At 40.7% G+C, this 25,106-nt stretch overlaps 1 protein-coding gene across 3 annotated transcripts in view; it reads right to left on the bottom strand.

Annotated features, from left to right (window-relative positions):
• Nucleotides 1-25,106, bottom strand: part of SLIT2 (slit guidance ligand 2) — a 293,209-nt gene that overhangs the window by 45,796 nt on the left and 222,307 nt on the right. For all 3 annotated transcript variants that reach the window (XM_075858543.1, XM_075858552.1, XM_075858558.1), the window contains exons 12-20: nt 23,721-23,792; nt 19,725-19,868; nt 19,398-19,561; nt 11,276-11,426; nt 10,400-10,474; nt 7,171-7,314; nt 5,663-5,806; nt 855-1,021; nt 491-623 (exon numbers count right to left, since the gene is read on the bottom strand). In XM_075858543.1, coding sequence (XP_075714658.1) covers nt 491-623; nt 855-1,021; nt 5,663-5,806; nt 7,171-7,314; nt 10,400-10,474; nt 11,276-11,426; nt 19,398-19,561; nt 19,725-19,868; nt 23,721-23,792 — 1,194 coding nt within the window. The remainder of the gene's footprint in view (nt 1-490; nt 624-854; nt 1,022-5,662; nt 5,807-7,170; nt 7,315-10,399; nt 10,475-11,275; nt 11,427-19,397; nt 19,562-19,724; nt 19,869-23,720; nt 23,793-25,106) is intronic.

Below are 25,106 nucleotides of genomic sequence, written 5' to 3'. Positions count from 1 at the left end.
GTGCCCCCGCGTTCAGCATGACGAGTATGCTCGTCGTGATCTGGCTACTTCCTGACGCTCTTCATGGTTTGGCAAGCAGGTAATAAACGGTTTTCCGGCTTTAAGTGGACAAAATTTAATCTTTGTATAAGAAAAAGTTCTGCAGCTTTCTAAATACTTTGTGTTTTGATTCCTCGCCATTTTTAAGATTTCTGTTTGCGGTCAGTAAAGGGAAACATTCTTGTTATATCCAGAGGCTGATATCATGTCCCACTGGCATAGGTGCATGGATCGTTTGTTAACACTGTAACGGGACAGGATCGGGATGGGTTTTCAACCTATCGATTTGAACAAGAATGTTCTCATTATTGACCAAAGGAAACCTGTTCCATTGGTTTTAATATCGAATGGGCCCAGTTGCCACTAAAAAACAATTAACCAAATATTTCCCATGTGAGTCAATGTGGCAAATATTCAATTGTATTCATTTTTACCCATCAGTGGTACTTACAGCTCGGTCACATCCTTAGGTATTCCCTTGGGTAATGCTTTTAGGCCTTTGTTACTGCAGCGAACTACTGTGTCGAGACAGGTACACTCCGCAGGGCAGCGAGCAAGTGGCGAGCAAGTATTGTCATCATTCCCTGGTGTATACAACGGACACATATTCAATACACAGTCAGAAAATATCACCGGCATATTGTTATATTTACACTAGTGAAAGTGCTTTTTGGGCTCTAAAAACAATCGACAAGACATGTAAGGGATGTCCTAAGAATGAGAACTAGACTAGAAGTAGAATTTACATATCAGTCTATCTGTTGTAGTATGACAGATTCATAGACACTCCATCCCCTTTATTGTTTAGTTCTTACCCTCATCACATGTAAAGTCCTGAATGGCGACATCTTGGATTGGAATCTCCTTGAGGAAGTAAGGTTTTTGGCATCGAGGGTTTCCAGTTACAATACGTTTTTTCCTCAGCCAGTTTCCGAGCCAGGCCAGGTGACAGTTACAACTGAAAGGATTACCTAGAAGGTTCCTATAATGCAAAAAAAAAAAAAAAAATCAATGATGCTAGGCTTAAAAATCTAATGATTATAGAATATAGATAGACTGTGTAGGATTGCACGATAGTATTGCATATCTTCTATACAGTGGAAGTGCTTCTGCTAAATGTGAATATTACGTTTTCAGAGATCTTTTTTAATTTTTTAATTCATTTTTTAATCTGGTTCACCATGTTTATTACTGGAGCGTATAGAGAGGGGCAGGTATGGCCATGGAAAAGTGAGATATGGTCAACTCGAATATGGGTCACCCCGCTCTATGTGCCCATAGAACCACAGAGCCTGCCTCAATGTTGCATAATTGTTATTAATTTATTTATTTTACCTGTTGGTTATATAGCACTAACATTTTCTGCAGTGCTGTACAAAGATCTGCACACTCACATCAGTTCCTGTCCCCAATGGGGCTCACAATCTAATTTTCCTTATGTCAGGCAATAGGAAGATTTCATAGTAAGCCTATATCTGGTTATATCAGTTTGTTTTAGCAGTGTGGGAGGAAACCCACACACACGGGGAGAACGTACAAACGCTATGTAGATGTTGTCTTTGTTCGGACCCCAATGCTGCAAGACAACAATCCTAACCACTGAGCCACCATGAGACAATATGAACACCTGCCGACTCTTCTCCCCCTGTTTCAACCTACCCACCGAAATCATATATAAAAAAACAAAACAAAAACAAAAGGAATGTGAAGAAATCCACAACATTTCTTCTGACATCCGCCATCATCTCTCCAGCAAATGAGACTGTAAGCAGTGGTGACAAGTATGACTATGTGCCATCAACTCCTATACCAAATGGGAGCCACACCAGCAACACGGAGCTCTGGTAATGTCACCTTTCGGCCATGTGTTCTAAGAAATGACCCACCAAATATATTTGCCCAACTTGTTAGCTAACAATGGCAATGTTATTCCCCTAATACAAAATTACAATGGAAAACTCCCTTCAACTTTATTACTGTCCTTCCACTGCTCTGCTCTCAACTGTACCTGGAGAATACAGCTCTGTCGTGTGTAATGGCTTTGGAATAAAAAAAAATCATAAGAATCAAAAAGATCTATATATTATATAATAAGTTATACAACGACTTAACTAGATGCTCATTGTCCCCTTTGCAAGGTCTGTAACAGCCCCCCCCCCCCCACCTACTGTATGCCATTTCTAATACCGGTGGCTTCTTATGTGGAAGAGGAACTTTTGGCCGCCTCATGATCCAGGTGCTTCCCCCTAAAATTATACATATGCCCCAACCAAAACAGATCAGATCTATATGTGGCATTAGTGCCCTCTTCTTAATACCATGCAGTGGGTGAAATGATGCAGCAGGTACCGTGCAAGTATCAAGAATTCCAAAAATCTATACAACAAAGATTTATTTTTTTCCCACTTTGGGCCTTGACTTCCCTCTCAATGATTCACACATGCAGACAACAATATCAGATTATCCCTTTCAGTTCACTTAGCAGGTTATTTACATTTGCACCCAATCCGACTAGCTGTCACACCGCACCTCTCACACAATGCAGTAATATGATATAGGGATGAAGGCGGATTACTTTTTTGTTATTGGATTTTAACTGACAACCGCAATTTCATTAATTTGTCATCTTGTGATTTCCATCTCTGGGCGGCTTCACGGTGCCGCTTTCCAATTCAAACTGACAGCTGAGTTGATTACATGCCAGTTATAAAAATGAATTCACTTGCAATTCGTGATACCCCTGGCATCTCACCACTTCATTTTTTCGTCTATTGACGACGCCGGCCTTCATAAACATGTCATCTTTAATTTCACAAATTAGCTGCTAGGTGTAGAGTGTCACATTTCATATACATCGGGTAGTAAGTGTTTCGGTGGCCACTATGTCAAGTGGAAATAGTTCTGAATTTACTATAATGACAATATATTCTGCTTCACTTTCGCCATCTGCAAATACCTGACAATCATCAGAAAGCTGCTGCGCAACAGTAATTGCTTAATATTTCACTTATAGCACCAATTATAGGACAGTATTTAGCAACCTATTTGCATAGAAAATTAAAATTTTTGTGCCGATTTGAAAGTTTATTTACCTTTTTGTATGTGGATTAATAGGACTTCAGCTATGGTTAAAGAGGACCTGTCACTAGGTCATATAAGATAAGCTGCTTAACTGACCTTAACTGTCTCCCTGATTCCAGCGCTGTTTTCCTTTTTTTGTCTGACCACCGCATTCCAGAGATATGGCCCACTGTTGTGTTGGCTCCCTAAATGCTAATTTGCTGTAGTTAGCCAATGGGGTGGGGCTACCTTCCCTGCCTCTGATGCTGACCAATCAGTGCGAGGCAGCCTGAGGGTAGTTCACGCCCTGTTGACTAATTAAAGCAAATTAGCATAGAGGGAGCCAACACCGCAGTGGGCCATATCTCTGGGCTGGGGGGGGGCGGGGTGGGTGTCCAGGGAAGAAAGAAAAACAGCACTGGAATCAGGGAGACTGCGCTATTCAGGTGAGTAAATTAGTTCACCTTATATGACAGGTCCTCTTTAAGACCAATGATGGGTCATCTTTTCCTATAACTCTACATTGTGCTGTTGCTCTGTTATTCCTCCAAGAAATTATGAATAAATTGACAACTGGGTGTTACCAGTTGTGGGTGTGTCCTTACACAGACTGACACTGTCCAATCAGTGCTGACAGAATGAGACTGTGTAGGGACACGCCCCTTTGACAAGGAAAAAGGTGACACCCAGTTTTACATTTATACATTTATAAGAGGAATAACAGAGAAACGCCACAACACAGAGTTCTAAGAAAACATGTTCCAGAATTGTTATTTCATGGGGAAAACAAGTATTTATTAAAAAAGACATGTCAGGAGAGGCGACAGCTCCTCTTTAAATGTGAAAGACTCAAGTCCTAATGTTAAATACTGTTGTATTTATACTAAGTGGACCCAGCTCTAGATATATTGTACCAGTTCTATAACATTTGGGATGTTTACTGAATAAGAAATCCTAGGTCCAGGCTAGGCTGTATGTACCATAGAGGCAGCCCCTGCAGCCACTAGAGTTTCCCTCAGACTTGTGATTCTTATGGCGGAAACACAATGTTTCCGCCACTAAAATCAAAACATTTGCTATTCATTGCAGGTTTTGCCTCCAAATTGAATTCAATGGGGAAAACCCGCAACGTTTCTTCAGCAGATTTTGTTTTTGTCAACGTGTGGATTAAATTTGTCAACTGTAAATGCAGCAAAATTTTCCGCACAGAATTCCGTTGTGGAAATTCAGCAGCCTTAACGCTACATGGGAATCCAGCCTAAGGGCAAAGCCACACGTGGCGGAATTGCTCTTGAATTCCGCTGCAGACACTCCGCAGCGTTAATCCGCAGCGGAGCCGTTTCTCCATTGACTTCCACTTCTATTTAGTAGGGTTCGTTTAGACGAGGCTGAAAATTCCGCTGCGGAGCATAGGCTGCGGTGCGGATTTTGGTGTCCGCAGCATGCAATGGATGTTGCGGAGTTGTGGCGGACTGGTTGCGGACTCATGGCGGAATTTCTCCATTGACTTCAATGGAGATTCTAATTTCCGCAATGAAGTCCGCAGCTGTCATGCACATGTTATGTGTGCTGCGGATGCGTCTTGCTTTTTTGACATGACATTTCTTCATTCTGGCTGGACCTATGTATTTCTAGGTCTACAGCCAGACTGAGGAAGTCAATGGGGCTCCCGTAATTACGGGAGCGTTGCTAGGAGACGTCAGTAAATAGTCACTGTCCAGGGTGCTGAAAGAGTTAAGCGATCGGCAGTAACTGTTTCTGCACCCTGGACAGTGACTACCGATCCCAATATACAGCAACCTGTAAAAAAAATAGAAGTTCATACTTACCGAGAACTCCCTGCTTCTGTCTCCAGTCTGACTTCCCAGGATGACGTTTCAGTCTAAGTGACGGCTGCAGCCAATCACAGGCTGCAGCGGTCACATGGACTGCCGCGTCATCCAGGGAGGTCGGGCTGGATGCCGAAAGAGGGACGCGTCACCAAGACAACGGCCGGTAAGTATGAAATTCGTTTACTTTCACTAGGGAAAGTGCTGGCCCTTCTATCTATCCTGCACTGATAGAGAGAAGGGAAGCACTTTTACCGCAGTCCGCAGCAGCTAGTCCGCATCAATTTACTGCACATTTTGGGCAGATCCGCTGCAGAATCTGCAATGCAGATTCTGTGCGGCATTGATGCGGACAGTTGCGGAGGAAATCCGCCACGTGTGGGCATGCCCTAAGTGTGCAGTCACATGCAGCAGATTTTGTTGCAAGAATTTCTGCGACTGAAAAACAGTTCTGAGGGATAATGTCTTTGATATTTACACCCCCAAAACACAATAAAACGTGTAAACATTTGCACTGCCTTTCTCCCGGTGTGGAACCTGCCTTATATAAGTGATAGGAATCTGTATGATGTACAGGTCCCACTTATATTCCATTCACAACAAAAGGAACAGGTGTTTGCTGCAGAACAAGTCTCACCAACCCCAAGCAATTTCAAGATATGGGCAGGAAACTAACAACTAAGATTACTTGGCATAAGGTCAAGAAAACACCGGCGGCATGCGACTTTACTTACAATGTAGACAGAGAATGTAGCGTGTCAAATGCTCCGGGGGCTACTGTGACAATCTGATTGTCATAGAGTGAGAGTAAGCGCACAGAACTCAGACCGGTAAAGCTGTCATTATTCACACAGGTAATGTGATTACTTCTCAGCATCCTGCAAGAAACGGGAGAAAAATAAAAGTTATAGCTTGTTATACAAGAAATATTAGGTTTTATTTACCGGTTATCCTGTCCCATCAACTATGAGCCAATATGTATCATATTAAAGAATTGTCCTCATCTGCAACACCCAAAAGCCAACAATGACCTACTGAAATATATACTGCATAATATCTATTCATTGGCTATAGACCCACCAGAGGAAAGGATTGTTGGCCAAGTCCCAAGTACATGTGCCCTAAATCTATAGTCTTCTCACCAAGGTCATGCCATTAACAATGACTAATAGGTTATGTGTTAAATAATACATAAAATAGTGATAAACCCTGGCAGCAAGTGACCTTTTTACTGTCAGCTACAGACTAGGTTGTCTCCATAGTCAACCTCATAAATAAGGCAAATATTATTTCAGAGTCTGAACCCACCGGAAGATCCTCTGGTGCTTCAATGGTCTGATCTGAGACTGATTATTATATTATCATGGGTACCCATCTTTTCAATGCAGAAGGTAAGAGTTAGGTGAGTATTGGGTTAAGAAGGTTATGAGGGTGAGAAGGACTAAAACAATGAGAATTATTGAAGTCTAGTTAATTTCAGGGATAGTGGAGACTAAGAATGGGTCCTAGAGTAGTTGGTTGTGGACTGTGGTGCCACCAACAATAGTTTATCTACCACTTATATCGAAGCAAATAAGAAGGAAGAAGGTAGAGTAGGAGGATTTGGGGAGATATATTTAAAAAAAAAGTACTTTCAGAACTAAAGGAGATATGGGTAATGTCAAGGGATTAACTGAGGTTTTATAATGAGATTGGGTCGTCTTGTACAAGGGTTTGAGTTGAGTTATGGAACCAAAGCCAGAGATGAATTTAGTTTTAAGTTAAGTGGACACAAAATATAAATTCGATTTTTGTATTGAAGTATCCAGAGGTGTAACTTGAAGATCCTGGGCCCCAATGCAAAATCTGATAAGGGGGTCCCCACCTACTATGTGCTGTTTATAATACTACAGTCCTGTCATGTGGCAGAGGGGTATTTTGGTCATCACCTGGACATGGTTAAGACTGCTAGATCACGCCTTATATTTTATTTGTTTTTTTTTAAACTTCCTCTGGATCAATTGGTTGAGCGCTGGACAAACGTATTTTTTCAACCATACATATTATATAACTATGCATCCCCCTTAGCCCTGGAGGTTTCTATTCAACCTATTATGAGGAGTTGTGATAGTGTACTGGTGTCCATGTTTGACATAGGACCTAAGATGCTATCATTAGTACTACTACTTATAATATACATAATTTTAGATTGGCCCTTTTTTATTGTTTTTTACAACAACCAAAAAAAGTTGATAATACATACAATGATTTGAGCCCGTCCAGGCCTTTGAACATTTTATGATGTACATTCTCTATTCGGTTACTGGTCAGGATGAGTTCATTCACTCCATTTGCCCCATCAAAGGCTCCTTCCTCGATATCCGTGATCTTGTTGTTGCTTAGATTTCTAAAAATAAGAATTCATTTAATGATATCAAGAAACTGTAAAAGCTCATTGGGTACGATGCCAATGTCATACATAAAAGCAGTAAGACTTCACCATAGTGCAAAGTAAATAGTTCTCCCTGGCGAGCAGAACATGACAATATAAAAACACATCATCTTGATCCTCTCTGTCAAACTGGATCAAGATCTGTGAGATTTGGAACGCTGTGTATTTGCTTTGTTGTTTTCTATGTAGATCTTTGTGCCAATAACAGCTTTTAGTTGATATCATATTGGAGCTCCGCATTATTGCACTTCTTTATTATCATTCCTGCCATTCTCCCGTTCACAATTATGGATCTACTCAAAGTTTTATTCATGTTTCTGATATACATTTCTACCTTTTCCTCCTATTAGTCCATATGTGTACCACAATGGCATTCTGATAGCATTAAGACTAATGGCTCTTCTGGACTCTTCAAGTCTTGGCAACTGCTTCAAGTGGAATCTAAACATATGTCTGTATTCACTTATGGGTGGGGGGGGGGGTACGGATGAAAATAATAGTTTTAAGGATATGTTTACAACCATTTCATTGCTCCCATGCATCTAACACTGCAATTAGTCTTGATTAAAATCTCTTCTCATTTTGTGCCAACAGCTCTCGTGGAGACCAATGTGTTTCCATGGTCAGAGGTTAAAAACAAATCCTGTGTATTCTGATCTTGCAGTCATACAGTACTCTCTTCCAAGAGCCTTGGACTTGGCTAATGTACATACAACAGACTGCAGGATCAGACTACACAGGTTTTGTTTGTAGTCAGCAACCTTGGAGACACATAGGTCTGCATAGGAGATGTAGATACAAAACGGTAAGAGATTTTTTATTAAAAACTGTTTGCAAACGCTCTTGATTTTTTAATTTAGAGGAATTGGGTGTGGAAAAATGTTTCAGCATGTGTTTAAAGTTGTATGATTTACGATTCTTTTCAGTTGGATGAATGATTGAATTTCTTCTCATATACTGTAAGATAATGCAGATGTTGATCCACTGCAATGGATGCTTTCTCAATTTACATTGACTCCTACAGCTACAAACTGCTGCTGCTGCAATGCACAGAATGGGTAACTTTTTGGGGGCAGCTCAATGACCTAAATTCAGCAAAACCATCAGAGCCAATCAGCTTCATGGTCAGTTGCAATGTGACATTGTAAGTTACATCGATGAACTTGTATACTGTAAAGTCAATTAGGTACAAATCTAAGAGACGGATTCATTTCTATATATTCTACATCAGAGAGAAGAGAAAATAAACATCATCTTTATTGTACACTCAGTTTTACGGGTGAAGCCAAGTTAAACATTGGAGAACGCTGCATTTCTCCAGATTCTGCTTGATGCTATTTGTGTCTGAAGACACAAAATACATTTGATTGAGATATATTATGTTTTAACCTTGAACTTACGTTGTTCTAAGGAGATCACGAAATCTTCAGTATAACCAATCCCATCATGTGTAGTAGGTATTAGTAGCTCTATAGTTTATCTAGTCTAGTACTGAAAAATACCAGCATACAATAAATATCAATGTTCTATGGGTTAAATATAAGAAATACAGAAGATCTATAGTGCACCCATATAACACCATCTAGTAGGGCACGAATATTGTAGCTTTCTCTTACTGGATGAGCTAGAACATCCACAATATCTAAACCTAAGCATCATCAAGTATTAGCTGAATAGAAATTTGTCAGCATCGGAATTGCCTGGACTTGAACTCTGGACTCTCCAGTCTTTCTTTTCTGCCTTGACTTCTCTTCTACAGATAGCCTTGTATTTTCTAGCTTTGTCCCAGCCACGTGTTTGCTGCTCTTGGTGATTAGTTAGTGATTGTACCTACTATCTGGCCATTTACAGTATTTGCTGCCGTATTTTTACCCCAAAATTTTTACTTCCGGTTCCTTATTATTTAGACTTGCCAGTAATCCAGCTGCCCTATGTTTAACTGCAATTGTTCTCCTGTGTACCGAACTCTGCAAACAACTGACTGTAGATGATCTTTGGCTCTTATGTGCTGAACTCTGCATACGACTGACCACAGGTGATCTTTCGCTCTTGTGTATTGTTCTCTGCAAACATCTGACCATGGCTAATCCCTCTATTCAATGTACTCCTTCAGCCGCAGTTCTCCGATCATTTGGGGACTATCCTGGGGACCAAAACCTGGAAATCCCCTTGCAGCAAAGTTCATATCTCCTTGCGGGTGTTCAGGAGGAAGACCAGGGGTTCTTTAGACTCCGCACCTCAGGTCAGCCTTCTCCAATCCAATTACAGCTATTCCTCATTCCAGCTTGATGCATTACAACTCCATGAAGTAGAACTTATAAAGTGCTACAAACTCTACATTAACAATAATTATTATTGTGGACTGTGTTGTTTCCAGACTTCAGAATCTAAAGACAGAAGATGATGTCCATGTGATGATAAGGTTGAGATGAGGCCTCTTAGCCTCACAACAGTATGTAGGGTTTAAGACCTCAAGATAACAGTTGACATTGCTTGAATGTAGACGTGTTGATTGGTTTTCCATTGGATATGATTTTATCCTGAGACCCCACCACACACACACTTTGTGCAGTAACCTATAGCATCTCTATTTCTTCAACCCTTGGAGCTTACATAGGAAAGCCTCAAGCTACAACAATGTATAGTAGTATGCAATACAAACTGCACCAATATCATCATCTAATCGAGGCACTTTAGATGCACCAGAAGATCTCTGTTGGCTAAGATATCAGGGATGACGCATGCATTCATTTCACTAGTCTTCTGGCCTTGATATTTCTCAAATAGAAGTTAGATGAAGCCGCCAATCTAAAGAGGACATCTAAAGAACTGTCATTTAGACTCGCTCAGGACTTCAGGGTTCCTACTATCTCAGAGGTGAGACGGAGAAGTGAGAGTTATACAGCGTCGTGCTCCGCTAAACTGTTTACTACTAGTATGGGCATGGACTCCTACAAATGCCATGCTCTGCAGATTAATTTATAGATATGCAAACCAAAAACCACAACCACAAATAAAAGTTTTTTAAGTTAAAACTTACATTTTTCGCAATTGGGGGAGTTTTTTGAAGATTCCAGTTGCTTTTAAGACTGTAAATTCATTGTTGTTAAGTCGCCTGAATGAAAAACACATTTAAAAAATAGTGAAAATGAGTGTATAGACAGGTATAGCAGAGCTGAGTTTATCATAACACAACTCCTGATGATATAACAATCAGTTAAGACAGGGTTTTATATAGGCTTGAAATACTGCAATCATACATAAATGATTATGTACAGTAAGTATTATAATATGGTTCTATACAACAGAGCAATGGGTTATACCCATCAGCAGGTTTCCACCATTTTAATTCCAATAAAGGGATTTTCTATAGAATCCCAGGCAGCAACTTCCTTACCAGTTCTCAAGAATATCACTCTCTCCCTGAAGAATGGGGTTCTGTAGGAAAAATAATTTGTATTCCTATACATGGCATAAGCCCCTTTGAATAAAGCAAACAGGGCAGTGAGCCCTAAAGCCCCCTTTAAAGTAGGACATATACCAATACCACTGGACACTGAGTGGGACAGTGGTGTATTTATAGGGTGGAGGTGAAATCTTAACTGAGGGGTTTCATTCGGCCTGCCTACAGCATTAGAGAGCAGCAACCCTCTAAATAGACAGTGCCGAGTAGCAATAATATGATACTAGTTGTGGTGCAAATTTATATCATGTTTGATGAACCTATCAGTGTCTAGCAATACAAATGTTATTTTATGTATAAATCCTATGCAAAATGTTGTGTGGCATAATTATATAATGAGAACATTAGTAAGGGAGACAGAAGAGGATCGTCATATCACCATATTCAATGTCATTAGGAGCGGTAACCCTACAATGTGGGATATACGTACAACTGAAAGGAAGATGTACTTACAGCTCAGCAATGTACTGGGGGATATGGTCGGGGATCTTGGTCAGCTTCTGGTTTGAACAGTCCACTGTGGTGCCTTCACAGCGACATTTCTCTGGACATGCCAGGTCAGCAAAGCAGTCCCCGCTCAGCTTGGACCTATAGTCTTCCGTACCTGAGAAACATGTTAACAAATGACATGTTGCTCAAAATGCAGGGGACACAATTGAGTTGTCACTGCTGCAGAAATTCCATATTAGGGCAAGGAGGATAAAAGGTGATGAACTCAAGGGGGGCGCACTGGTTCTCTTAAGACAGACAGGCCATGGCTTGAGCACACATAAAGGTTCTGGACAAAAGGCTTCAGGGTTGCTGGAAAAATAGAAACAAGACTTGGGCAGACATGACAGGGTCACACACGGACTTAGAGCTTTGCACAGCCGTTCTTTCTGCTGGTTGATGGTTTTATTATTCCAGTCATTTTCTGGAATCACATAGAAATGTTTCCCAACATTAGAAGCCCATGCTCTGATACGAATAACCCTCTCCACTAACAAATAAACCGATTCAATTATTAGCCATGACATAATAGCATAATACTGACACGGATAACTTTATTTGTATACAGTTTGAGCAGGCTTTGTTGTAGAGACAAGTGATCTCAACAGTTAATTGTGTGGTTCTTTCTCAGCCTTGTTGCTGACAGCTGGGTTAGCACTGCAGAGCTGGTATGCCCATTGCCAACAGCGAGGCCGTGTATATATATATATATTTCCTAGGTGCACAAGCCTCAGCAGCTTGCCATGCTGTAGAAAGCTGCGTGACGTTCCATGGTGCTTGACAGAACCATGTTTTACTCATACCTGACAACCACATGGTTAGATCAAGCACAACAGAAAATCTCGCTTGGTTACCATAAGTGCATCCATAACACCAAAGATAAGAAAAGAAAGGATAGAGGGAGAAAGGGAAGGGGGAGCTGATCATCGGAGTGTCTGCTTGGGTGTAATAAGTGTATGCAGCGGGTCTTTTTTTATTCTACAAAATGAAATCTGTCATAGAAACAGTATTAACAGTGCAGACCAAGCAATGTTACAAAAAAACTCAGAGTTAGAAGGAAAAAACAAAGCCTCTTTTTTTTTTCTTTCTTCTTTTTCCACAACATCAAAGCCAGACATGGGTGCCACAAAGTATCTGTTAAAGCACCTATTCCCCATACTCCATGGATTACGCTATAATATTACAAGGCACGGTAGAGCTAGAATTATCTTCACGCAAGTTTTTGGGCTTTATATACAACAAATAGAATGAGATTATTATTTACTGGAAAATGGTTGTGAACTGGAATAGGGGAAGTAACAGAGAACTTAATACACAAATCCACAGTTATTTCGGTTTCTTTGGGATAAGGAAAAACGCTGGGCTGGAAAAAAGAGGATCATAGAGGTGATAACGCTGAGGGAAAAGAAATGTTACTTACAGCCCAAGTGGTGAATGCCTAAAAAGTAAAGGTAACCAGGAGGAAAGAGAGTAAGACATGAACACGAGAGAGGCAATATTCACTGGCATTTGATTTATATTCAGAATAAAGGCACACGGGACATGTATGGAGAATGTCTGGAAACACAATGGGGTCCACGGCTGGAGACATGCTGGTTATGGAGAATGTAGATGCATAAACATACAACTAAAGAACACGATCTGCCTAGTCATCAAATAGACACAAATTCTAAGGAGTAAAATAAAATTCATAAAAAAAACCTTATAAAGAAAAAAGATTCCAAAATGTCTTCAAAGAGAGGTGCACAGAGAAAGGAGGACCCCATAGGTCAGATCATAATGCCAATCCCTGCTGATGCCCCTATGAGTACCCATCCTCCCACAGAGGCAGCAGAGAACCTGGTGCCAAAGTGCCCTTCCACCAAGAAGGATTTCAGAAAAAGAAATAGTTTTTTGGGGGATCAGTACACCTCCAGGCCCCCATAACCTTAGCATAGCCTACTTCTTTGTCAGATACACCACTGATTCTCTGCATTAATATCTTATATTCTTAGCTGTCTACATTATAGTATAACTCAACAGTCAGCTTTTGGCCAGAGTTATGAAGGTTTACCTGCCCCCAAAGATTCACGGCAATGCTTTGGAGATCCTCTATTTTCTTCTAGGGCCGAGCTGTGGCCTGTGCTGGCCATGACAACTGAGCAATAGATACTTGAAACAGTATTGGAAAGACTACAGTGGTTGCAGAGGTGTAACTTAAAGCCCCAGGGCCCCAATGCAAAATATATAACAAGACCCCATTGTACCATATATAATTTATAATACTGGCGTCTTCTTTTGTGGCTGAGGGGCTTTTGGCCCCCCTTAGGCTCCTGGGTGTCTGCTACCTCTGCATCCCCTATAGCTAAGCCCAAGAGAGGTTGGCCGCTCGGGTAATACTTAGGCAAGCTCCCGGGTGGCTCTTGATAGTGTTGCTTGGTTGCAATGGTCAGCACAGGCTTCAACTGTGGCCTAGAAGAGGACAGTAAAGGATCTCCAGAATTACTCTTTTCAGCTAAGTGACGCTTCAGGGGTCAAGTAAAGTTTTATGACTCTAAAGGCTGAATACAAAATTTTTGGCTAGAGTTACACTTTAAATATTACTGCCCCATTGCAAGAATCCAAGTGCATTCGAGCCAGCAGATAAATGTGAGAATGGGAATAGATAAAAGTATTTACCAGACGCAGCAGTCGCCTCTTATTTAAACAGTACAAACCCATTACTCTTGATCAGATCCACATTGAGGAAAATAAATGTATCTACATTATTTTGACTTGGAAAAGTCGACTAATTCAAAAAATTAATTAGCGTCTTGTAAGTCTCTTTCAGCACGCGGGCCAGCTGGAAGCGGCTCAAATGTACAGGTTATTCCAGGCCTCTTGTATTCAAGAGAAAAAAGCCTGGGAATCAAACATTTGCTTTGTAGAAAGGTTCCTGCCAGAAGTGTGCTGCACGGCAAAGGACTCATTGTTGGCAGTGCAATGGTTAATAAGTCGTCTTGTAGCACTGGAGCTTATTACGGTTCCTTATTTACTGTCTTCTATGACAATATTACATCACTGCACTTAATGCAGCAAATCAGGACTTTCACTGTTGACTATAGAGGGAATCGACCCTGCCTCGAATATTCCCGTATCCTACTGAGCCCACCATAAAAACCTCAAGGCGTTTATGTGAATGGGATTTACACATTTAAAAGTAGTTGTATTACCAGGACTAACAATAGAGGTTTATGTTTGGTCAGCCTGGCATATGAAATGACTTTACATCCCATCTAACCTTATTTGCTATAGAGAGTCTTAATAGGGAACACTAATAAAAAGCTTCAATACAATCCAGAACATATTCAAAAGCTGCTTGAGATCCCATGGAACAACACTTGTCCTTATTTACAACCACCTTGTATTTAAAAAAAAAATAAATAAAATACCTCAAAAAAATATTCAGAAAAGATACAGATAAAGATGGACCGGACCAACAACCACTACATAAAACATAATGTATGGAGATATGTAGCTTAAAGGGGTTGTCCACTTTCAGCAAATTAATGTTCTTTTTTTGTATAATTAAGTTACGCAATTTTTAAATATACTTTCTCTCTTAGTTCCTCATGTTTTTTTTTTAAAGATCTCTGCTTGTTGTCATTCAGTAGGATCATTCATTGTTTACTTCCAGTGAATGCAATTCTGTCCATGGTCATGTGATGGATACACAGGTGCAGGGCTCGTTACAGTTACAGTTTGTGTATCAGAGCGGTGTCTTCTAAAGTTCTAATGATCCCAGCACCTGTGTGTCCATCACATGACCATGGACAGAATTGTATCTCCTGGAAGTAAATAATAAATGTTCCTAATGAAAGACAGCAAGCAGAGATCTTGAAAATTGTTAGTATATTGAAAAACTGTATAACCTTTAGTTATACAAAAAATAACATTAATTGGCTGAGACCAGACAACCTCTTTAAGCAGTTCTGATGCCTTTTACAAAGAAGAGACAAACGATTACAACCAGCACATGGAGAAAATATGACGTCTGGGAGACTTCATTTCTTTAGTCAGAATATCTATCTCATATTTATCTAACCATGTAATTGTGGAGGATATTTTGGATTCAGGACACATTGCTGCCCTCTCTGCAATACATGCAGGAAATTCATACTCGAAGGCATAGGAACAGGAGCCAGAGAATTCAACGTCCCTCAGGAAATGAAACATCTGACAAGTGTCCGTCCGCTGTCACATCTGTCAACAGATCTAAGAATGATACAGTCGATTCATATTGACTTTTATAATAGCCTGAGGAGCAGGAATTATTTAAGAAATGTGAGGATTTGATGACATAAATGGATCATTATTTTGTCATTTTTTATTTGTTTGTTTTGCAGATATTTTATAAAAGTCTTATGCTAGAACCTAACTTGTGGACCCAAGAAAAATTCAGAAATGAATGAGTAATTCCATCTTGAACTGTGTTATTCCGTTCTGCTCTGAAAACAGTCTTTAGCAGGACTTCATGAAAAAAATGAACACCACAAATCTGAAGAATCTCTAGTTCCTCTGCGGTGTAGAGAAAGGCATGGGAGTAGCTACAGGGGGTGCAGATGTAGTAGTTACACCCAGGCCCTGCTACCTTAGGGGGTTTAAAGGCCCCCTCTGCTCCATAAGAAGCCCCAGTGTTAAAAATGGCCCACTGTGGAGGGCCTGTTACAGATTTTGCATTGGGGCCAAGCAGCTTTAAGATACCCTACTGGGGAAGGGACCCTTCCATCCAAGGACAAAAGAAACTGATACTTATTCTCACATCCTTCTTAGAGAGAGGGTTGTTGAAATAGTCAGGCCAGTTCCCTTCTCCCTTCATTACTAACTTTTTGTGCCTTTGGTTAGTGCAAGTCATAGTCCAACTTGAGCTATAGCTAGCGGTATAGGCGTTCTCTGTGGTACGTTCAATCTTCTTTTACATCTTTTCCCAATGAAAATTCTGAAGCTCCTTTTTTACAACTCTAAAATGTGCTGTTACTCTGTCAAACCTCCTAGAAATGTATGAAAAAATTGACAACTGGGCATTACCAGTTGGGGGTGTGTCCCTACCCACTCTTACACTGTCCAATAAGTGCTGTCAGGTTTAGGCCTCATTTACACGAGCGTATTATACGCGCGTGCGACGCGCGTGCTTTTCACGCGTGTCGTACGCACCTATAATAGTCTATGGGGCTGTTTAGACGATGCGTGAATTTTGCGCAGCGTGAGTGCGTTGCGTAAAACTCACGACATGTTCTATATTCTTGCGTTTTTCACGCAACACGCACCCATTGACTTCAATGGGTGCGTGAAAACAACGCATGCCACACTGACGGTCCTGCGTTGCATGCGCGAAAATCACGCAAGAGCTGTCAAAAGGATGAATGTAAACAGAAAAGCACCACGTGCTTTTCTGGTTACAAACATCCAAACGGAGTGTCAAATTAGAGATGAGCGCACCGAACTTCACCGGGTTCGGCCGAACTCGTTTTAACCGAACCCGGCAAAAAATGTTCGGGTACGCGACGTCAGGAGACAGTCACTGCCCACGGTGCTGAAAGACTTAAACTGTTTCAGCACCATGGACAGTGACTTTCGATCACAATATACATATACGTGTAAAAAAAAAAAGAAGTTCGGACTTACCGATAACTCCCGGCTTCTTCCTCCAGTCCGACCTCCCGGGATGACAATTCAGGCCAAGTGACAGCTGCAGCCAATCACAGGCCAAGCACAGGCTGCAGCCAATCACAGGCTGCAGCGGTCTCATGCCCTGCCGCGTCATCCTGGGAGGTGGGGCCGGATGACAAGAGAGGGACGCGTCACCAAGGCAACGGCCGGGAGACCGGACTGGAGGAAGCAGGCAGTTCATGGTAAGTGTGAACGTCTTTTTTTATTCACAGGTTGGTGTAGAATGTGATCGGCATTCACTGTCGAGGGTGCTGAAAGAGTTACTGCCGATCAGTTAGCTCTTTCAGCACCTTGGACAGTGACGGGCGTCGACTACCTCATCTCTATGATGGCGGCTGCGCGAAAATCACGCAGCCGCGCATCATACACGGATGACACACGGAGCTGTCAATTGCCTTTTGCGCACGCAAAACGCAGCGTTTTTTTGCGTGCGCAAAACGCACACGCTCGTGTAAATGAGGCCTTAGACTGTGTAGGGACACGCCCCTTTGACAAGGGAAATGGTAACACCGCTTTGTAAATTTATTCTTACAATTCCAGGAGGAATAACAGAGGATCGGCACAGTGCAGCGTTATAAGAAAATATGTTCCAGCAGCGTTATTTCATGGAAAATAAACACTAAGTATCCCCCTAAGTTTAAAACAGACATCTCAGGAGAGTCAACAGGTACTCCAACATTTTGCCTGGAAACATATAATAAAAATACAATACAAAACAAAACTTATATAGGGCTCTCAGTAGGTAATGACAAACAAGGAGCTCCATGCATATAGGTGGCTATCTTCCATAAGGGTGCATGCAAGATTTCTTATTTGGTAAGGACATGATAAGGATAACCCTACTGCAGTTTGAAACCTACCTGGGATGAAATATTGCTCTTTAGCTACATACACAAGAAAAAAAGAGAAAAACAAAATAGAAAGTTGCATCTGAATTGCAGCAGACGGACAGATGACACTTGGCTGGTTTGTAATCAGAATTCAAGAGGAACGATACTAATGTAAAAGTAAAACGAACAATCATCTGAATGGCGGTATAACAACGGCACGCACATCTGGTCATAAATGGCTGCAGGACACAGACAAGAAACAACTCTACTGGTGCTTAAACCTGAATTTTAAAAAGTAGTAAAACAGAAGACACCTGCCACAGCTGGAGACCATATGACAAGAATATAATACATATAGGTTGTGATGAACTAGGAACGACAGAGGACGTAGCCTTCAAAGTGTCTACCTTTCGATTAATTTTTGCTCATTGCAAACCTGTCTCCAATTTTTTCAGGGATTCCTTTATTTTAATGATTTTGTCTGTGTTTTTTTTAGTTATACATTTTTGCCATCAGGTAGAATACAGATGTAGCAGAGAGAAATTGGTCATTTTGGCTTTCTAGGACTATATTGTTTAAGCATCAAAATAAAGCTAGCTATAAACAAAGCTTTAGTCACACGGCCGCGTTTCTTCCGTGAGTTACGGACCGTATGTCGGCCGCATTTCCCCAACCGAGCACGGTTCCGGGAGCCGTGCTCCTAGCATTATAGTTATGTATGATGCTAGGTGTCCCTGCCACCGTGTGGGAATACTGTCCCATACTGTAATCATGTTTTCAATATGAGATGGTAGTCCCGAGGGGAGGCAGTGACACACAGTCATGGATAACTATCATGCTAGGAGTACGGTTCTATATACTGTGTTCAGTCCAGGAAATGCGGCTGACATACGTCCCGTGTCTTACGGACCGAACATGGCCGTATGATATTGAAATTAAATATGCCCAATCCTCATTTTCCCCTTGTCACGGGACTGTCGGGAGGCCCCATACAGATTGTTGGTGTTATCGGACCCAAAAATTTGGGGTATCTCTCAACACTAATCTAATTCACTGAGTTAAGATAACGTAATAAATTTACCACAATTAGTAGTGCTAAGTAACAAACTTAGCTCTGCTACTTGTGTATGTCTCCCATGTTATAAAACAAGACGTTAAAGCAGAGAAAAGGATCTCTGTTATGTTCAGTAACAATTATAGGAGTCAATGAATTAAGAACCTCCATCATGACAGCCAAGAACAAGTCAATATATACAAAGACAACATCATTTATCTTCAAGAAAATGTTCTCAGTGCCAAGTCAATGCTTTACGTAAACGATGGCACAAGTCTTGACGGAACATAGTGTTACGTCCCTCCCTCAATATGTACATTTTCACTTGTCTCTATCAAGACTATCAATGTTGATTCAGTGATCACACGCAGATTCCTTCCTGCCCATCAGAAGAAAGTTGACAAGAGACGGTTCTACAATATTAATAATTCAGGAGAGAGGAGCAGCTGCTTTGTTGAGCCATCTAAGACGACTGTTTTTTGGCAAGAGAAAGGATTTGAACTAAGCAAATTACCTGAGCAGCGGAATTTCTTGCTTTTGATCTGCCCAATCCTTTTGTTTGCCAGTCGACGGGGGCTGGTGCAGCGGGCACCGCTGGTCTCAATAGGGTTTGTATGCAGATAATCCGCCAGCCACTTCAGATGGCAATCACAGATAAATGGGTTCTGAGCCAAATGCCTTTCAGGAATGAATGAGAATGATTTAACATGTTATTCGCAAATGACCTGGCATCTTTTTGACCATGAATGCAAAAGAGAAGATGGATTATTTAGAACAAAACCCCATAAACCAGATTTCCCATACATACAATCCCCACCACCACCACATGACAAATACTCACAGGGTCTGAATGGCACGCAGCGGTGCGAATGTGCCTTTGGCAATGGTTTGAAGTTTGTTGTCATACAAAGAGAGGAGGTTCAGGTTGTGCAGATCCTGGAAAGCACCTACCCTCAGACAATTTATCTTGTTGGCATTGAGCAATCTGTTGAACCAAGGATAACGTGAGTTACAAAGTTGTCTCATGTTCATTCAGTGGTAAAGTTCAATGACAACACTTTTTGTTTTCTCATATCCATCATGGATTGTCCCAAACAATCAACAAAGACTTCTGGAAAATTCAGGAAATGTTTGGAAAGTGAAGATGACTGTTGGAGCCCCGTATCCTGTTTCTTTATAACAAACTTCCTTCCATGATACCAGATCTCCACCAGTCAAGGGCACATGTATATGTGTGCATTATGTTCAGGAGTGCTTTATAACATATTAGGTCCCTTTAGTTCTCCCAAATCCCACACTAGATGCAGTTGTGTACATACGTGGAACCTGGAAGCTGCACAGTGGGCTAGTGGGTAAAGGGGTTCACTGCCACCCTATAAGCAGCTTCCTACTGTATGTAGGGTTCATCTAGTTCTCCCAAATCCCACACTAGATACAGCAGTGGACATGCCATACGTGGAACCTGGAAGCTGCACAGTGGCCAGTAGGTAAAGGGGTTCACTGCCACCCTATAAACAGTTTCCTTCTGCATATTTCGTAGGGGCCATCTAGTTCTCCCAAATCACAAACTAGACGCAGGGGTGGACGTACATAAAACCTGTCAGCTGCACTGGGGACCAGTAGGTAAAGGGGCCCACTGCCACCCCAAAAGCAACTTTGTACTGCACGTAAGTGACCAAACTAATTAATTTCATAGCTTACAATTACTGGTGAATTTTTAGAGAATCAGGGGATGTACATTATGGAGAGTTATTAGAGAGCATGGGGCCCATAAACTGCTTTTTACTGGGCCCTCTGCGGTCTGTGCCCGCAACCTGCATTAGAGTAAGCAATAGTCATAGTGATTGTAAGAAACTGCAACTAGCATACAACTATTGATAATGGCATATCATTATTCTTGAAGGGAATTTGCATGTTGGGCTGTCTTCTAATGTCATAAGACATCACAAGGTAAAATCAGCAGGGGTCTGAGAGCTGGGAACATCGTTGATGCGCTAAATGTCTTCCTGGCAGCCTAGATCAATTCAGTTCTGATCATACTAGACTTTCTGTAGCTCAGCACCACCACGCAAGGAAAGCAATCAATTTTAATGGACCCATATCTGTTCATGAGTGACCATCTCCTCTCCAATAGGAGGTATGGAGACCAATGCAAATGATTAAGCCATAGGTTAATAAAGGTCAAAGAAGTCCATATGTTTACTGTAATGGGACCTTCTTATTCAGGGATTTGAAGGTCTTCCAAGCTTCTGGAGCCCCCTCTTCCCCATGTTATCCTTTCACATCTTTAAGTAACAAATCTGAAAATATGTATAACACATTCAACATAAATATCCTATTTTCTTGAGATGTTTTGAGGTAATTCTCCAAGGCCCAGCAGCTGAGCGGCCCATAGGCCCTGTGCTGATGTCAGGACCCCACAGTGGAGCTCCATCTGCAACTATTATTGCTCCACTGACAGCTTTGACAATGGGAGGTGACGTTACTAGTCCAAGGTCAGGGGCCAATGACATTCTCATTCTACCCTGCTTCAGGCAACTGTAAGGTTAAAGATGAAAGGAAGATTGAAAAAAAATAAAAATAACAAGTACACAAAAAAAGACAATAAAAACAACTAGAAGCACCAAGAAATGTTTTAAAGCCAAATCCTAAAAGGTTTTAGGGGGGTAGCAAAGTAAATAGATGACATGGCTCAATATTATAAATCCTGGACTGGACCTTGTGAATTATAAAAAATCCTGATGATCGCTATAGAAGAATAAATCCTAGCACAATGTATTGGGTATGTGGTTGTTGTGGAGGGGCTGTAGCTAGCCTGTAGACGTTCTCCTGTTGCTGGTTTGCTTTTGTTGCTTTTATTGCTTACACTACATTACACTGTTTGCTGAAGCAGAAAGTTCTGTATGGTTTCCAAGGTGTTGTCGGATATACTTATGCCTTTCAAGTGGTTTATAAACTGGATGTGCTATGGGAGAGATTTTCAGCAGGTACGAAAATGTTTTGCTTGTAGCTTATGACTGCACATTGTAGATGAGAAAAGCTGATGAAGAGTCCGCTCGGTAGACCAAGATTAGTCACAATGGCCACAAGCCAGTCACTACTTCAAAGGAAAAGGTAGAGCAATCACAGGTTGGGCACGTTATCCCCACATGTGGCAATATGCTATTAAATAGGTGCCAGGAGGTAAAGAGTTCAGGCCAAGCAAGCGAGCAAGGCAGCAATCCTGAGATCATTATATGGAACAGTAAACACTTAAAGAAACGTAAAAGATGTCTACACTATAGGTTCAAAGGAAATGGCAAGAAGGGCTAGAAGTCAAATTTCAGGGGATCTGATTAAACAGGCTCTCGCGTAGGCATTAGAAGGGCAAGGAGGGCATTTACCCTAGAACATCTGTAAGTGGTATGGGTTACAGTAATCTATTTTTTACTCACTTGGCATACAGATGTAGCAGAACTAAGTTTGCCATTTTCCACAACCTATATATCACAATGCGTTATCTGTGTTACATAAGATTAAGGGTAAATCTACTACTATTCACAGTGCAATAGAACAGAGCCAAGGAAAAAGATAACACATGTAGTTCTGCTACATCTGTAGTTGAAATAAAGTCACCACGCAGTGTGTTTTGTAACTTTAGTCGCATGACTTTTTGCAAATTGAATTTCAATGGAAAAGATTGGTAACCATTTCATCATTGTCACGGTTGGTCACAATTTAATTTCTATGAGGTGTGAACTGTAACTACAACAGGGTAAAACGTTGTCGTCAATTGAGTTTCTTGCGAGCTGTGATGTCACTGTATTATAACTGTATTATATATTATATTGTGCACACACCAGGCCTTATGTACAAAGACTGTCTCAGACAAGTAAGGTGATTGAATCCCTCAGAGCTCATGGTTAACTTTCTAAACTAGGCCGGAGAAATGGAATACGGGTTTGTTGTTATAGAATACTAGATATTTTCTTTATGTCATTGAGGTTGTATATACGGCTGCTTGTCGGACTCAATTCGTTCCTATAAAGTTTGACCATTGCGGCACTGACTCTAACCACGTACCAACAAGTAGATGAAATCATGGCCTAGCTCAAGGTCCAAACAGGCAAAGACTTTAGATGCACCTATAAATTGTGATTCAATTATGCCTTTAACCAAAACTGTGCCGAGACTTTCTACAGATAAACTCCAATAGATATGAATGGGGACAAAGGCATATACACGTGATTTTGGTCTACGTCTCAGGTTGCAATACCAAAGTCATTGTGTAACACTGGCCAAAGTCTACATAAGGGCGACTGGTTTATTCTATGATTTTTGGGATATTATATCATGCTCTATTCTGGAAAAAAAAACTATTTGAAGCCTCTTTGCTATTATTCTTAATGTGACAATCAATAAGATGGTATAGAGAAGTCGTGATTGATCTAGATGATAAATTCCATCTTTTGGGGGTCAGAAGTTGTCATGCGGTAATCACAGGTCGGTGAAGACATATTATTTATAAGCAGGCGCACATGAACACAGTGTGTTTCTCATTTATGGCTTAACAATCTGGTTCTGGTATAAATTAAGACAATTTGTGGTTTTTTAATGTTCTGGGTTTCCATCCATCAAATATACAGATGCCAGCGGTGGTTGACATAAGAACACATTGCGTCATATTCAAGAGGCCAGAAATAAATAGAATGAAAATATTTGTCTTCAATTATAGAAAAAGTTCTATTTAACCCTTTCACTTCTGAGACAGATTATTTTCTAATCGTTCCATCGTGCCAAATTTTTCAAAAAATAGACCAAAAAATAAAGAAATAAATAAGTTATTATATATACTTACAGTAACTGCAATGAAAATAATCCTTCAAAAACATGTTGGGGGAGTTCTGTGATTTTATTTCCATAAAGAACCCTGAAATAAGACAGCAAAAGCAATAAGGAAAATGGACAACGTTATCACGAGTATATTACAAACTTATTTTAAATTAAAATAAGATACAAAATTAGTTTATGGCTTATGAAATTGGTCATTTAGCATGACAGAGCACAATTTTTCTTGACCTAATTTCTTTTTATAGTGCTAACATATTCTGCAGCCCTCTACATACATTGCATTGTCTCACAATAGTCCTTATCCTCCTAGGACTCACAGTCTATTCTCCCTATCTCAGCCATACACACACATACATGTTAGGCTCAATGTCAGGAATATTCTGCCTCAGAATACATGTGCCCCAAGGAATATATGATATTGTAAGTTTTCGAGAGTGATGTAGCAGATGGAATAAGTTGATCTCTCCAGCAGCACCAGACTTTACCAATCTCCATTCTATACTACGCTATTGTATTTGGCACTTACAAAACTAGATTATAATATAATGGTTACAAATTTTGCCAACCATTAACATCCATTACAATCCAAATAGAGAATACAAAGGAACTGTCAACGAGTCTCCACCCATCTATTGTTTTGGCGGAGAAAGCACAGGATTATCTGTGTGCATATGTTGGGTGGTTAAAATGTGAAAAGAATATAAAAAGTCAAAATATCAGTGAAACATTTCTAACCATGAGCGCTGTACTATACAACTTCTTATTCCCTGTGCTGGGTACATATAAAAGCTGTCATAAAAAGGAATCTGGAAAATTATTGTTTCACCAAAGACAAATTCCTTGACAAATCTTCCCCAGAAGAATTAAATTCTCAACATCAAGCAAAATGTGGCTCCGCTAATGTCTAAGTGACTCATGTTTATGGTGTGGCTGTTAGGCGACGTAAACTATTACCTATCACGTGATGTGCGTATATTAATAACTGTCTGCACTGGGTTACTCATACATTGTAAAATCTACAGATAAATAATGCAAGAAGAAACTAGGCAGAATAAAGACGTTTCTAATTTCAGAAGCCCCGGAGAAACATATTCCGTTCTGCTGTACAGTTATTTACTAATGGGCAAGTCCATAAATGACATCCGATGGATTGCTAGACAACTGGATAGAGTATTTATGGCAACTATAATATAATATAACACGGCATAAATTACGTCTGTCAGCAATGCTAATATTTGACAGTGCGCCAATGTAAGGTAATGGGCATCACACAGCTATAAATTATAGTGGGCTTATCTTGACTGCTGAGCCAGCTCATTAATCCTTACCCTTATAATTTCAAAAATGTAGCAATATCATTCCATAAAAATAAAAGCAGCCATCCTAGAGAGAG

Source organism: Rhinoderma darwinii, chromosome 1, assembly GCF_050947455.1.
Source record: "Rhinoderma darwinii isolate aRhiDar2 chromosome 1, aRhiDar2.hap1, whole genome shotgun sequence".
Lineage (NCBI taxonomy): Eukaryota > Metazoa > Chordata > Amphibia > Anura > Rhinodermatidae > Rhinoderma > Rhinoderma darwinii.
Note: the sequence above shows the minus strand (reverse complement) of the source record. Positions and strands in the feature narration are given on the sequence as shown.